Raw genomic sequence first — 16,246 nt, forward strand, 5'->3', positions numbered from 1 at the left:
CAGCTGGTTAGTCGGAGAGTGGAGTACACTAAGGGACAAATTAATGAATAGTCAGATGGGTGGATGTGGGGACAAGGAGGTGTGTAACTAATCATCCTGCTTCAAGTGAAAGATGTGTAACTCACCGCCCCAACCCCAAAGCCAGGTGTCAGGCGAGTGTGCCCTGATCGTGTCCACGCAGCACAAGGCGCCCGCAGTAAAACAGACCAGAGTAAACACGAAGTGCATGCAGGGCAATAATGTCTCACCCCCCCCTCACACACACACAAGCACATAAAGCCCTCCAGCCTGCCTGGCGAATGACGAACGTCGGTAACATCTTGCTTTAGGAGATGTAAGGTACACATGATAGCTCGGACCCCCATTCACGCTGTAATGAGGTGAGACATTCATTACTGTAGCGAACATGTCGGGAAAGTCATGTTTTTGAATGCCAAATCGAATACGTGCAAGTATCGATTTGCGGACCGTCGGATTGTGTGTGTTTGCCGAACACCCCTCAAGTCTGTGTGCTGACTTTGGGCAACTTTTTTTATTATTACTTTCCAGATGAGCACCACCTGGCACTGGCGATGTCCTTTGAAATGATTGCCTCTAATAAGCACTGAATTCTCATGATGTACGATAACTCATTCATCGTAGACAGCTGAAAAAATAAAATAGCATAGATATGGACCCAAGAACCTGGCATGTTTATATGTTCTGGCATTCAGTACTGTTGCATCAGAATAAAGAGTATGCATCTTTTAATTACGTCACACATTATATTTAAATGCTACATCGTGCTTGGTCACCTCCCGGGCTGTGGGTTTTGCAAGCTCTGCGTTCTGATGCGAAACAGCACAGTGACAACTTGTCTTCTCTTGGACGTTCCCAGAGCAGCGTTGATAAATCCTACATGTTTAATTTATGCTGTATTCACCACGAGAATGGGGCTGAAATGGGGGAGTGCGAATCTTGGGGGGTTGTTTTCACTGTTTTAGAAGTCAGCCCCCAAGTTGTCCTAGAGCGTGCGGCGGACTGAAACTGCTTTAAGTGAAGGCGTGGTCTATTTATATAGGAATTCGCCAAGTGCTTTACTGCATGAGATTGTATCATCTTGAAAAAAAACATTAAAAAAGAGCACACGCCGTTCACCTCAAACTCCTTCCAAGGGCGGGTGATTTGGAACAAAGCTACAGAGCACTGTACAGGGAGAAAACATTAGTTCCTCAATTTTTTTTTTATCATACTGAAGAGAAACATGGTTTTCAGACAAATGCTTATTTTTTTTTATTGCTTTGTGACCCAACTCTGCTTTTTCACAACTTTAACAGCGTAGAGTCCTTCCGGCGGAGTTAGTGTCTGCACCCGAGTGGGTCCAAAATTTCGAAGTAACATGAAAGCACAGAAAACAAGCCAGTAAACAGGCTAGCAGCAGACCCTCCTACGTCACGACAAACAAAGATGGAGTCAGCCAGTCAATATGGGATGTCTGAAAATGGGACAGGATGGTAACAAAAAGGCCCGATTTCCAATCACGAGCCAGTATTTAGCCTAAATGTTGACGCAAGCCAATAGAAAAGGGGGGCGGGGCTTAAACCCCACTTCCGAAATCAACTTGACGACAATACATCTCGCAGAGTGAGCAGCGCATGCACTTCAACGCTAGGCGAGACCTAAAAACACTTAAAGTTTAAAAAATCTATATCCAACACAATTCTTTAGGGGGGTCATAACGTAACTGCACAATGTCTGTGGAGGTTCGCACTGACAACTTCAAAAACATAGGTTCAGTAAAAGAGCTGGGCAAACAAAATCTGCTCAAAGTCTTCTGTCCCCTTCTAAAAAAAATAATTTAACTCTGCAGAGCTTCCATATCATTTAGCTGTAAGACAGTTCAAAGAAAGCATACCTAATCGCAGCAAGATCTAAAACCATCTCCGTCTGTGAGACAAATATCTTTTGGTATCCTCTATTTTTAAGGCACACTTCACTATCCAGGTGAAAGCTTAATGCCTGTGAGGTCTGTGTTGGCTAGCCTCTAGTAGTAACACTGGGAGTGAAAGGACCAAGTTTGAGTGTAGCCCAAGCTGGGTTGCAGCATATATGAACTTTCTGTAGACTAATTTCTTTTCTCTTTTGTCCACAAGAATTTATTTTCTCATAAAGTAGCTTAGTGAGTCCTCTTTACTCCTCTCCAGGCAGGCCACCCAGTAAAGCACCCCCGCCAGGCCCTGAGCAAAGGCACTTTTCATTCCAATTTCCAGCCGTAATGCTGACATTGAAATCGAAGTATTGCAAGAAGTGAGATTTCTTAACACTTGCTTTTCTATTTTATTTAAAAAAAATAAAAAATTAGCAACATCTATTGCGTAAAGCAGCGAGGCGGAGATATTAGCCCTATAGACCTCTAGAAGACAAGAGAAGTGTCTTCTGCCTGTCGTCCTATAGAGGGATCCCATACCCTTGGCCTGAGACTGTGCGTTACACGTATTATTCACAACATGAGCCCTATCGCTCAAATTACTGCATGTTATTTTACCCAAAAAAGTGTAGGTCTTCACTACTTCTAAGTTTTGGGCACCCAGATACCAAGGAAAGTTTGCATGATTGTTTTTTTCTTGCCATTAAAGCACAGTATTTTGTTTTTAGAGATATTAATCTTCAAATGATGTGCATGGGCAAATTGTTGCAATAATTCCAATCGACTATTAAGACCGTTGGGGGTGAGATCCAAAATAACTATGTCATCTGCATATAATAAACTTGCTACTGCTCTTCTCCCAATAGTCGGGGCTATGCCCCTACTTTGTGTGAGAAGGGCTGTATAAAGAGAAGATCAGTGAAGCTAAGAGGCACCCTTGTTTTAGGCCATTCTTCATTATTATTTCCTTAAAGAGGCCTGATCCCCACCGAATAATAATCTACACTAGGTTGAAGAGTGGGGGATGATAACTGAATGCAGAAGGGTGCCCGGCATACCTAATCCTGGCAGCTTTGTCCATAGCATCACTCAGTCCACTTTATCAAATGCCGTGGAAAAGTCTATAGTGGCGGCATAGATCACTCTCCCTCTAACAGTTTCACATTTCTTGTTAATCAGTTGTAGGGCAGCAATATTGTCAGTGATTTCTCCTAAATCCCATTTGCTCAAGCAGAATGATTTTATTATCCCCTGCCCACGCACTTAACCGTAACAGGCATTTCGTAAAGACTTTACCCACAGCATCTAGAAGAGCGATCTAACGACAATTTCATTACTGTTATCAGTCTCCCTTTTTAAGTACCGGAACAATGATACTTCTGGACTAGGAGGGGGGACATTCCTGTTCTCTAGCTGCTTTTAAAGACACAATTTAATATTTTACTCCAAAAGGACACTTCCTAATTCACTGTCAAGATTGGGACTTCATCTGGACTCATCACAGCAGATAAACGCATTCCTTGAATGGGCAGCTAAATTTCCTTTGTTGATGGAGAGTTATTGGTTGAAATACTCAATTCTGGCACAGGGAACTTATCAGGCTCTCCATTTGCCGCATATAGAGTGGAAATAAAGTGAATCCAGCTATCTTCCTCAATTGTTGAGGGGATGGATCTAACCCTTGTCCCACAACCTTCTTCTACTAATGCAAAAAAAGGTTCTTGTCTGTCCCTTAACAACAGCCTCCCTTAGGTCAATCCATAACCAGTCACTAATCTCTTTTTCAGGCGGCCTTTAAACGGCTCCGTCGCCTCTTCAATAGAGACAGGTGGGTGTTCTGCTCAGATGAGTACAATATAAATTATTTCCTGACTAAACCATTTATTTCCATCTTTCATAGGAGGATCGAAAGAGGAATAAATAGGCTTGAAGTTACCCTTGGGCAATCGCGAAGTGGAATTTGTTACAATCTGCCTCATAAACATACTAAAACCACATAATATGTCACCCACCCAAGAGACTGCATTTTCGAATTTGCTTCTTTAGGATAGAAATCATTCTGGGGTCCCACTGGCTTCTCTTTTTTTTAAAAAAAAAAAAAAATTAGGGGAGGCCCGTTTAAAATTCCAAGAACAGACGGGAGAAGTGTTAGTTCCCGGGGTAAAGGCCAACAAACAATGATCACTAAGGGTGGAGTCAACTATTTCTAGATCGCCCAACAAAAAGTATGATGAGCATCCAAACACCACTTAATCCAAAATAGCCTTCCCCCTTGGAGATTTATGCGTATTCTGTCCTGGAGAGTCAGATGGCAGTCTCCAGTTAGCAATTAAGCAGTCATTGCTTCTCAATCTCTTGTCAATTCTTACATTAAGTGGGAATACAATGGGGGGGATGGACAGTGCTTCCTCTTTTTCAACATCCCACAATTGGTTTAAAGCATGATTGGAGATTTTGCAGTTTAAGTCTCCTTCCAATATTACGTGTGAGGCCTGCTCCCTATCTAGGCAATTTTTGATAAACGTAAAGACTTTGGTAACAAGCGTGTCATAGGAGGCATCAGGTGGGATCTAAACATTTACCAGTAAGAGAGATGAAAACCCTATATACCCACCAGCGGGGAAAAATGTTACTACTACAAAGAGATGAGAGGAATCTCTGTAACATACGTATTTCCACTTAATTTTGTTAGAAGAATCGCTAACCCCCCCCCCCCCCCCCCTTTTTCATGACCCTTCCTCGATGGCCTGGCTTTACAATCTAGAATAAATAAATCTTCACACTGGAGGCAGATCACGTCCGCTTTAAATGAACTTAAGAATTGAAACTTCTCTCCACTATTCTTTATGCCCGCTACATTCCAGGAGACCACTTTTAACTCATTGCTAATTGTGGGGCATCAGTGAAAAACTAGATGTGGGTGCACCATTTAGAACACCCGGCAATTAGTTTCATTTTTAAATGTCATCTTTTGCACATTCATCATGAAAATTTGCAGATTGCATGAATGACACCCATCTACCATTTTGCCACAGTGGACTTTTAGCTCCTTAAGATCTACTAGAAGTTCCCCATTAGCGGGATAAGAGGATTTAACCCCGCATGCCCACCCATTTTTTTGTCATAAGATCAAACTTTCCTTGTGCCTGCTTACTTATTAAACACTGGAAAAACAGCAATATCTTTGCTTTAGAAACTTTCACAGTTTTGCAGTATTGTGTTCGCAATGATCTTTGAAGGAAAAATGACCCTCAATTTGGTCCCTGACCCAATGTGCAATAAAGTAACCAATGAAATGTCACTCCTTTTGAATTAAATTTGGTGTCTTAATGTCTGCAAAATAATCCAGTAAAGGTGCACGATTAAAAATTAAATCAAAAAGAGGAGCAAAATCTAACATACAAACATCAGCATTACAGAGAGGCAACGGTTGATATCCTGGTTGAGGAACGACAGACAGACATTTCATCTTACATAGGTCCACAATCGGAGCAGCCGCTGGATTAAGGGATGAAGGGCATGGAATTAGCTGACAGGCAGGAGACACTATTGCTAGCTCAACAGCTTTCTTCTTTATAGAGGGACGTTTCGTTAGAGGTTGTAGGCCCACCACCAGAGGTTCTAACTGGTGTTCTTGACTCAAGCCCTCTAGGCATATCGAAATCAGAGTTTTTTTTTATGACCCTTTCTTTTAAATTCACCGGTACAATCTTTTCTTCCCTCTCAGGTTGAGGGTAACATAGAACATCCACACTTAATTCTGCGTAAATTTAGATTTAAAAATTGGAAACACTTCACGTTCCATATTCAAGGCCTTCATGGAGGTTCCAGCTACTTCAGGATTGCCCAAACCAGAGTCAAAAATATATCTTCTAGAGCAAATGAGGCTTTCTACTATGGGGACTTCTTTGGAAATTTCTTCATATACTTTGAACTGCGGCGTTCCAGCTAGTTAGTCGAAATCAGAGCTTGAGATTTGGAGAAATCACAGCTTTGGGGTCACCCTATATTTACTTCAGAAGCCACCCCAGTAGAGACTGTTTGAGTCTCACACACATTGTCTTGTACTACCTTCCCCTTATTCTCTTTTCCACTAATTAATACCTTCAATATCGCGATAAGAGTATCATGAAGTGTCAGACCTCCTACAAATTTTTCTAGCGAAGCTAAAATAGAAAATAAAGTTCTCTCTAGAAAAAAAAAAAGAAGCTGTAACCTTAGCCTTCCAGTCAAAAGGATTGTACAACTGATTGCCGATTAATTCAAAATCTGGCGTGGCCCTCATTTGAGACAACAAGCAGTTTTCTGAGGGCGTTTTTGCTAAAAAAAATTGCAAGCAAGGGGCGTGACCAAGATATGTCGTTTATTGTCCTTCTCTTGTGGCCTACATTTCCTACATAATTCTAGATCTATGTGCGGCAGCGTAAAATCCTCAATCAATATAAAAGATGTTTCTTCTCCTTGAGGCTGATCCTCTACAGGCATTATTGTTGACTTATCCACAATGAGAGACTTTACTGTAGGCTTATCCCCAACAGGCCTCAATGCGGCTATTCAAGAGAATTGGCCCCACTTTGCCCCATTTGGGTTTTGTGCTATCATTCAGCTCCTCTTGGGCAATTTTCTCTTTAACCCAGAGGGAGACATTCTGGTTCTTGCCTTTCAATGCATTGATAAAGGAGGCTCTATTCTGCATTGGATTAAACTTGGTTTTGGTAGAGGCCCTCTCAAATCAAATGCCCCGATCTCAATTCTTTTGTCGTCATTTTGATTTTTATCCACAGATACCAATGATGTTAGCACAACTCTTGCAGGGGAGAAATCAGGTGGTCATTGTATTCTCTCCAGATACTATATTACCAGGCACTGGTATGGTGGGGGGAGGAGGATGAAACAACTAGGGTTTCGCAGGGCCACAAGCTGCACCAAAACCTAGCTTGGTTGCCCCTGCTGCCCCCAGCTTTTCCCCCTTAATGACCCCCACCACTCCCCACTGGAGGGCACACGTCTCCATAATATTCCTCCTCCTTCTGTCACTTACCCCAGCCACACCTTTGCGCCACTTTGTCCTGGATGGGGTTAAACAACTCCAGTCCAAATACCACAAAAGCAAATGTGCAATAGTTTGGTGGCAAGAGTAGTTGAGCTTCAACACCATCATGCAACAAAGATTGGCACGTGGAGTGGATTGTATGGCTGATGGGGGGCCTAGGCTCTCACCCAAACTACCTAAGCCGACTCCTTCCCAGCTTCTCCTGGGGATTCTTCCAAGCACCCAACCAGCAAAGACTCCCGAGCCCTAACTGACCAATAGACGCTCTGGCGGTGCCGCGCACAATACGCCGCACTGCTTCACCGTTCGCTTCTCCCTGCTCGAACTTACTGTGGGTTTACTGCAAGCAGTTGTGAGCAAAGGAAAAACCTTGAGCCATGGACCAGAGTGGTCAGCCGAGGCCTGAGGTCCTGGCCGTGCCAAGAACCGAGCCACACCTCGACCGAGCAGCAATGCAGAAGCAGCATGTGACGTCAACATGCAAGACATCGTTCAGTAGTGCTGCACTGTACCCTATGTCTTTTCGTACAAGATTCTGCTCTTCTTATAACTTCCTCCAGCATAAAAATAACCTCCGTATTGTGTAAACCTTTCGAATTTTCAAGAGCCAAGTGAAGGGACAGGATTAAAAGATTTTTGGGAACATAAAATGGTCACATTAGACTCTTGATGTGAGAAGACCGCCATGCCGTGGTGCAGTTGTACTACTGAATATCGACATCAACAGTATTGTGGTACAAGAATATTTGGAACAGAATATCGAGGGACAAAATATGGAATGGTAAGTGAATATAGGGAAGTATGGATTTACTCTTCTCAACTCCACATTTATGTACCGTGAAGATATATGTGCTGCGTAGATACATATATGTGGAGGTAGGTATAGGAAACCTAGACTTACACCCCTGTTTATGGATTTTATTTTTTGAGATTTTGTCCTCTATATTATGACCCACCTATATCTTGAGTTCGATATTTAGGGTGTACCTCATGATGTGATGTCCAGCTGGGGTTTGTGACACTTCTACCTAGGCTACAAGTGTATCCGGAGTTCCTTGGGTCTCAAACTCTGACATGCCTGCCCTGATATTGATGCCCAGCTACAGGCGGTGTATGGTAAACAGTCTCACAATAGACGGATGTGGGTGTGTCTGAGGCACCTGCGCATCCCTAACTGCTTTAGGTTGGTTCATCCAGCTGCTCTTCATGTACTGATAGTCTCTGCCTTTGTCATAGTCTCATTGTGGGAGTCTTGGCTCCTTGGATGTGAGGATTTTGTACCGTGCGCTTGTCGCAATGACCTGGGTTTACACAGATTGTTTACCTTTTCTTTTGGAGCAGTGTTATAAGAAATAGATTTACTACACTGTGCAGTTGGATGACAGTCAAGTTACTCTTCCTACTTCTATCTTCCATCATTGGCCGTATGCTTGTTAAGTAAACTCAGCTGGTTGAGTACCGCTCATGCAGCTCTGGGTCTCATCTGTAGGTCACATGTTTTGCTCTGGACACAGCAAACTGAGTATTTCATTCTGATGTGGTTGTTTAAATGAGCATCTTGGAGACATGTCAGGTTGTCATGTACTGTACACATAGTCGATAGCAGTGGCTTGCCACTGCTTTCTTTTAGAGGTCTATTCTCAAAACCTCAATTCTTAATGCTCTAAAATCTGCAAATGTCCTTAACACCTCTTTGTTGTTCCTTCCTATCACATACCTCCTGCAGCTCACTCTCCCCTCTTTCCTATACTCTAACCTGGACCTCAAAAAGGATTTAGGGCTAAGCCAAGGACTTAGTCTACCTTTCAGAGCAAACAGACAGTAGTGCAATCTCTAGATTTCCCCGTAGACCGTTTGCCACTTGTTACTAATGTCCTATTCCCCCATTTCGAAGGCTTTGAGTGAGAGGGTATCACTGAAAAGTTTCTGAGTGAGTGGGGAATGGTAGGTGTTAAAAATAATTGTGCATGTGTATTCGAGCAGGAAACATTCCTGCTGCAGGGATCTTCAGGTATCCACCTGGGTGAGATGGAGTACTTAAGTGTAGAAGACTGTTCTGCTGACCGACGATAACTCCCCACTTTTTTCTCTGCAGGTGGTTGGCCTACCTCCTCCTTTTTATTGTGGACATTCTCATCTGCCTTCTCACTTGCCTTGGATTGGGAAAGCGCTCAAGGTGGCTCCTCATCACGTAAGTGCCAAGGTACAAGTATAGGAGGTCTGCCCTCCTATGTTCAGCCTGTGCCTCTGGTGTTCACTGCGGTGTTAAGGTTCCAGTTTGGTGCATGCTGGATTGTTTTGTGTGTGTGTGTTGTGCTGAGAGGGGAGGTGCTTCCTGAGTTTAAACATTCTTTATTAACACATCCGAATGAAAGAGCCAGGACATCATCACATACAATTTCTTGAAGATCTTCGAAATAGAGAATCACCACTAGGACAATATGAGAGCAATCCTAGAAAGACTAGGTACATACTCCGGAAGAACAATCACTCACAAAAGTGGGATACTTGGTCAAAACAGTGTCTACATACAGAATCACCAACTACCAAAGTAGAAAGATACAAAGTACGGACTTGTAAAAGAAGAAATAGGTACTTACATTTTGACATGGGTTGTAAAGCGAAATGAAACACATACCCACGTACCTAGGGATCAGCAGTGGAAGGAAATCACAGGTAGGTCAGTGGATATATTGGGCAGCGTCATGAGTGGGGGCACAAAAACTGCCCCAAATGTCTAAGAAGAGATGTGTTTGGCCATTTAGTCTGTAGATCAGATGCTCATGTGTCGCAGCCATTGCCATGCAGTCCATATAGTCCTCAAGGGTGGGGGCAATGTATTTGTTCCAGTTTCGAAGAATATACATCTTTGCTGTCGCCAAGACAGTAGAGAGACAACTGTTCTCATGTCTAGTAATGGTAGGGACATTTCAGGTATCGTGTTACATTATATGGGCCGCTGAAGGAGGGCAGCTCGGGACACGGGTATCCATGAGAACTTGCCACACGTGGGTCCAATAGGGCTGGAGCATTGGAGCATTGGATAAGACCATAGAATATGCAGAATATCACTGTGTGGATGAGTGCGGCTCCAGCAGTTGGAGGTAGTCGACCATTTTGCCTGGAAAAGCCTTTCGGGGTCCAGTGCTAAGAAATCGAGGATTTGAAAGTAACTGATTTTCTTCTGTTCTCTGTTGTGGTCAGCCATGAGATGTGCCCATCGGATCGTAGAGTAAGTATAGGCAGGTCCCTGTTGCCACCAGTGTAGGAGGAGACGTTCCAGCAGAGCAGAGAACTGCCTAGTGAGCAGAAAGTCATACAGTTCTGTGATCAATTTCTTTAATGGCCCCGATAAACCAAGTATGTATGTAATGATGAGGATGTGTGAAGCCAGTTACGTATCTTCAGCATTGATCTGAAGCAATGCTGCAGTTGTAAATATCTCCAAAACTGGACACTGGGTTGCTGGTACATGTGAGAGTTCAGCTAAGGACTCCGCAGATCCACAGTCATGGCATAGTGATGCCATAGCGGGGCATTGGGGTGGGTAAATCCGTGTTCTCAAAGAAGCTAATTAGTCATCGTCCATACCTTACGCATTTCCTGTAGAATAGGATTATGCGGGTCTAATGATGACTTGGGACCAGCATATTGGAGCGATGGGCTCTCCATCCCCCGGTAGAGGCTGCTTTCAATTTTGACCCATTACGGTAGTTCCAAATGAGGGTTCAAGTGATAAGCCATCTGGGAGATCTGTTGGGCTCTGTAATATTTTGTTTTATTTATTTATAAAGGTTTATATAGCGCAAACAAGATCCGTGAGAGTATTAGAGTGCTTTACAAGGGGGTGTGGATACATCAGTACATAAATACTTTGCCTTTACAGAAATATAAGCATCGGAGAGTAATAAATGTAGGAGCACAATTTCGTTAGGAGCTTAGAGGGACATGGTCGAGATCAATCGAGTAGTAGGTCAACAGGCAAGTTCGATCGACATATATATAGTATAGTGACGACTATTAATCTAACCATTTAGATTCTTTGGGTTCTGTTATGGAGGAATGAAGTAAACCATTGGAGGACAGATCCAGATAGACCCATCCTACTTTCAAGTAGTTTTAGAAGGTTGATGTCTCACAGTGGTGAATGCAGAGGATAAGTCAAGGAGGATGAGAAGACATGCTTCATTCTGATCCAACATTGATAGGACATCATCCACTATGTGAGTGAGTGCTGTTTCTGTGCTGTGATCTTGGCGGGAACCAGACGGGTGTTGGTCTAGGAGTTGGTTCTGATCTATGTGATTGCAAAGTTGGATCTGTAACATTTCTCGATAAGCTGTGCCAGAGTCGGAATGTTGGCGATTGGACGGAAATGGTTTAAATCTGTGCAGTCTGCCATTGTTTTTTTCAGAATGGGGGTTACCTGACCTACTTTTAGACAATCTGGGATGATGCCTTGGAGGAGAGAGGCATTTACTATCTTAGGCCATAGCGGGAGGATAGACCTTTTGATCTCTTTAAAGATGAATGGAGGCAAAGGGTCAATGAAGTGATTCAATGGTTTCAGCAGTGTGAGCAAGTATTGGATGGCACTGCCGTTGAGGAGGGTAAAAGTGTGCCAGGAGGTATGGTTTTTGAGGGAGAGCTCAGGGTAACCGATCGGGATGGAGGACTGTGATGGGTGGTTAATGGTGGGAAAGTTAGACGGTATCAGTTCCCTCATTGTCTAACTCCTTTTCAATAATGATAGTTTTATCCCTGAAGAAGGAAGCTAATTCTTTGCTATAAGGAGGCTTATTGGAACCGGTATTGGAGAGGGGGGGGGGGGGAGGAGTGGGGATAGGGATGGTTGCTGGATTGTTGCCTGACAATTTCAAAATGTTTTTGGGGGCGGTTTCTGGCTTGGTCAAGTTGTGATCTTGAGAATGTAGCTTTCACGTTTCTGATTCTTATATTGTAGGTGTTTTTCCTTGATCTTAGCCTTTCCAAGTTATCCATCGAAAGTGATGACCTCCAGGCTCTTTCTGCTAGTCTCAGGTTTCGTCGTTCATTATTGAGGTTTTCATTGAACCATGGTTTAGAGATTCTGGTGGATACACTTTTTAGTTGAAGCGGAGGGATTGAATTGAGGATGTTTAGGATGGATGAATTGTAATGCTCTGTTAGGTCATGAACGTCCACCATGTCCACCTGGGGGGTCAGGTAGTTGTGGCTAAGGGCCGATATGTTGTCTAGGTTGACGTTCTGTAGATTTTGCTTCCTGTGTTTTTGTTTTTTGGCTTGGGCATTTTTTGGGGTCACAATGGTATTGATGAGGAAGGTAATATGGTAATGGTCTGTCCAATCGCAAGGTAGAATGGACTCAAGTGTAGTGGCGCCCCGTTTTGCGATGATTAGGTCGCCTTTTATTATGGGTAGGGCGATGGCAGATTTGAATCAAATCTCCCTGTGCAGTACGATTAATCTGATCTCTTCAAGACTTTAACCCTTAGCTAGGTGTAGCACAATCCTTAGATAAGGGCTGATCTCCTTACAACACCCACTTAAATCAAACACTCCCCACTGTGGCGTCCTGATCAAAGCACTTGACACATTCCACCACTTCAAATATCCCTGACCTGCCAGATCCACCTAGCCTGTTCAGCCTTCACACACCCTCTGTACACCCATGACTTCCTTCCTGACTCCACCTACCACTAAGTTGGTCTCACAAAAATGGTTTGAAGACCACCGAATTGTCATTCTAGGTGGCATTTGTTACCCAAGCCATAAAATCATTGTGATCTGATGTACTTCGACACCTCAAGAGAACCAATTTATCATTCGAGTGCATAGCTGCCAACCTACCAGCTCTTCTTGCAGCAGTGGTTTACCATTCCCCTCCACTCTGGGTGCCACCCCAATTTCCTCAAGGAAGCTTCTAAATTAGCATTCCAGCAAAAAAACAAAGCCAACAAAAACCAGTTAAAGTATGCCTAACATGAGAGTGGATAAGCTAGACTCAAAACCTCTATCCAACCTATTCATTAATATGCAGGCTGTTTGTGTCCTACTGGTAGTACAAGGCACACATGGTCGGTCATATGTTCAACCACCTCACGTTCACAAATTTACGTGAAACATCAAACTTGGCAGGTCAGACACAGATATCCATCAACCTAATTCTCTACTAAGTCTTCCAGGAACTTTAGAAATATTGTTATAGAGGACTTTAAGTTGAAACAATCGTGGTGCTGTGAAGACCAAGCCATGTGAATCAAGAGACCCAGATACATGTTGGACGTCCTGGAATTCAGTATGATACATGGGATTGTGCAATCTGTAAAAAAACTCCTAATATCTTTGAGGTGACTTGCGACGCATCTAGTCACCTATCATACAAACATTATGTAGCCGCTCATTGTACAAACTTATTGCAGTGGATTTCTGACATCATTATGCATGCTGCCAGAACCAGCAGCCAAGGGGAAAGGGAAGTGAGGTCAAGGAGCATAATGAAAGCAGCTGTTTAAAAAATGGAAACAAAATGTGGCTTTTCTTTCTTCTGTGTTTTTTTTACCTGCTTGGTGAAAAGCAGAAAGGACATCTTTACGGCACCATATTTATTTTTTGCTCTTATTAGGTAATTAAAGAAAAGTTTGAATCTTTTCTGGTTTTTTTTACATACTAAAAGCTGCTGCACTTTGATTTTTTTAGAAAAAAACTGACTTGGATTAAACAAATTCTAACATCTTTTTGCAACAGATATCTAACCGCTTTTTTGATGTGTTTAATTTTGCACAAGAGATTCTATTTTTTCTTAATATTGGTAGACGTGCTCTCGCTTTCATATGAGAGAGCTGCGCACCAAGGATTTGAGCAGTTTGTGAGAAAGGTGATGGTGTGACCTTGTATTATAAGGAATAATGTATCCCTTGTCCTATATAAGGATAGTGCAAGTTACTTCAGAGTTCCATTTGTTCCATACCTCAGACTACAGTCTTGTTCCTCTGTGTGGTTATGGACCTCCACCGTGACTTGCAATATCCTTATGACGGCAGAGGGTATGTCATCCCATATCCATATACAGAGACTAGAAATCCTAGCTCTAGCAAACATTTTAAACAAGCATTGGCATAGCCAATAGGTCTCGCCTTTGGGACCTTATAAGTGTTTAGCCATGCAATAGTTGCATAACTAAATGCTTATAAGGTCCCAAAAGCGAGACCTATTGGCTATGCAAAGCGGCCGCAAAAGTGAAAGTGATCGCCATCGCGATCACGTTCAAACATCAAAGCGGCCGTGTGGCCGCGAAAGTGAAAGTAATCGCGGTAAAGCGCGGCGCGCGCGCCCGCGCACTTGCACTGTAGCTTTAGGCTGGCCTAGTAGCACTTTTTGGAGCCCTCTCAATAAGTCTCGCCAGCGCATGCGCTGGGTCAGGCGAGACCTAAAAACGGCATTAACGCATACAAAAAGTGGTTCTTTGTTGAACCAACTGATTGTATACAATTTTAATTCCTATACCTCACACGTTTTAAAGTTTGTTATGAACAGGTGTCATTATGGATGACATTTGGATGATTACTGATAGGTTCAGCAGTGGTAAATGTGTGCTGCGCTTGATTTGATAATGTCCATGGTTTTAATCTTCTCTGAGGATTAATTCTCGGTTTTTCCATCATTTCATTCATATGTAAATATGCATATTCTCCAGGGCTATTTTCTGTTTGTCCCTTGAAAGGTTCCGAGTGTTGTGCGTTCAAAATGTAGCAATGAATGAGCCATAATATTTGAAGTTGTTTGCCTGTAGAGTTTTGTGCTGGCTGAGGGCGACGGTGTGGGTTTCTTTGCGTGTGGATCACCAGCTTGTCTTATGACTGATTTATGTTCTAACCGACGTAACCTTAATGCTTTGTTATCTGTGGATGAGATATTTTGGTGTTCCAATCGAAGCAATGCTCTGACAGCCTATATACTATGCTTTAGTGTGGCTGCGTGGACTTGTGAGAGATAAGAGAATGCTTTGCACAATAGATGAAGGTGGAACAATTTGTCTTACTTTTCAACACGTTTCATTAGTCAAAGAAGGGTGACGTAGCGCTCTTGTGCGTGTTTTTTGCTCTCTGCTGGGAGTTCCCGAGGTTATTTCCAGTATGGAAGCGAAGTGCTCGGGTGAAATTGTATTCAGCCAAACGCTGACTATCCTGAGCTCCTACTTTTAGGGAGACCGCTCTTCCACGTGTCCTCCATTCTGTTTTTCAATGGCAAAAAGTGACTTAAGTGGCTATGTCCAGTGGGCAGTGCTCCATGAGTTGGATGTAAAACGTAGTCATTGGAGCACGACTGGAAACGTGTGCTATGGTGTTATGAAGGTTCTTAATATAAAATGGGCGATATAACCCAATCCCTCCCATATAAGTCGTGCAGTCTCCAACGCCCTATCCATCCACGCACGCATGCATTTGAAAAGGTTGCCCAGGAACCTATGCGGCCTTTTCAGGGGTCTGGATGACCATGGTGACAAAGGCTGAGAGTTTGTAAACATGCTCACCACCGAATAAACGTGCAAGCACGACCGACCCACCCATCACCGCACCTGAACAGAAGAACGAACAACCGAAGCAGAGGAAGCACTTGCCTTGTGCGTATCTCACAATTAAGAAGAGAGAAGGGGCCACCCGGAAATACATTTCATAGTTTACGAGGCCTCGCGCACATTAGCGGCCATGGATTTTCTGTCAGGCACTGGTGCGAGTGGGGCAGAGGGGGGGGGGGGGGGTAGAGGGGGCAGAGAGGAAGCAGGCGGACTAATTGCCAAGACGAGTAAGAGAATGGGATCGTTGTGAAATCGATAAATATTTCAGCAGCTCGTCAGCGGTGAGGAGTGCGCGCGGCCCTCCCGGGGGAGAGGGATAGGGTGGAGCCCTCACTGGTTATGTTAAAGGGTCCCACCCCTCCTCCATGCCTCCTTCTCATGTGAGCTCCAGTGTCCAGATGGGCTGCTGGCTGAGCCCAGTTCTGTGATGCTGGGAGATAAAGAGACGATCAAAGCCCCCGGAAAATTCTCCTCGGGTCAGATTTTGCCTGCGTTTTTCGCTTGCACTGTGGTTAGCCTGGGCTGAAGGAGAGAGAGAGGTTGAATTTTCATTGGTCGATCATTGTTCTCTTTCTGTGCCAAGCTCCTTAAGACCTACTTTAGTGAGCCCCCATAAGTGGCGTACAAGGGTACCTTAGGCGGTGATGCAGGCAAGCTCTGTGGCTCCATTGCCTAGTACTTTGGTAGTAAAAGACCGACATAATTGAGG

General features: G+C 43.6%; 1 protein-coding gene across 2 annotated transcripts in view; it reads left to right on the forward strand.

Moving 5' to 3' along the window:
• The window catches only part of TTYH2 (tweety family member 2), a 323,403-nt gene that overhangs the window by 189,821 nt on the left and 117,336 nt on the right, over positions 1–16,246 (forward strand). For both annotated transcript variants that reach the window (XM_085617358.1, XM_085617359.1), the window contains one exon: positions 9,055–9,150. In XM_085617358.1, the coding sequence (XP_085473484.1) occupies positions 9,055–9,150 (96 nt within the window). The remainder of the gene's footprint in view (positions 1–9,054; positions 9,151–16,246) is intronic.

This window comes from Triturus cristatus, chromosome 7, assembly GCF_964204655.1.
Source record: "Triturus cristatus chromosome 7, aTriCri1.1, whole genome shotgun sequence".
NCBI classification, from domain to species: domain Eukaryota; kingdom Metazoa; phylum Chordata; class Amphibia; order Caudata; family Salamandridae; genus Triturus; species Triturus cristatus.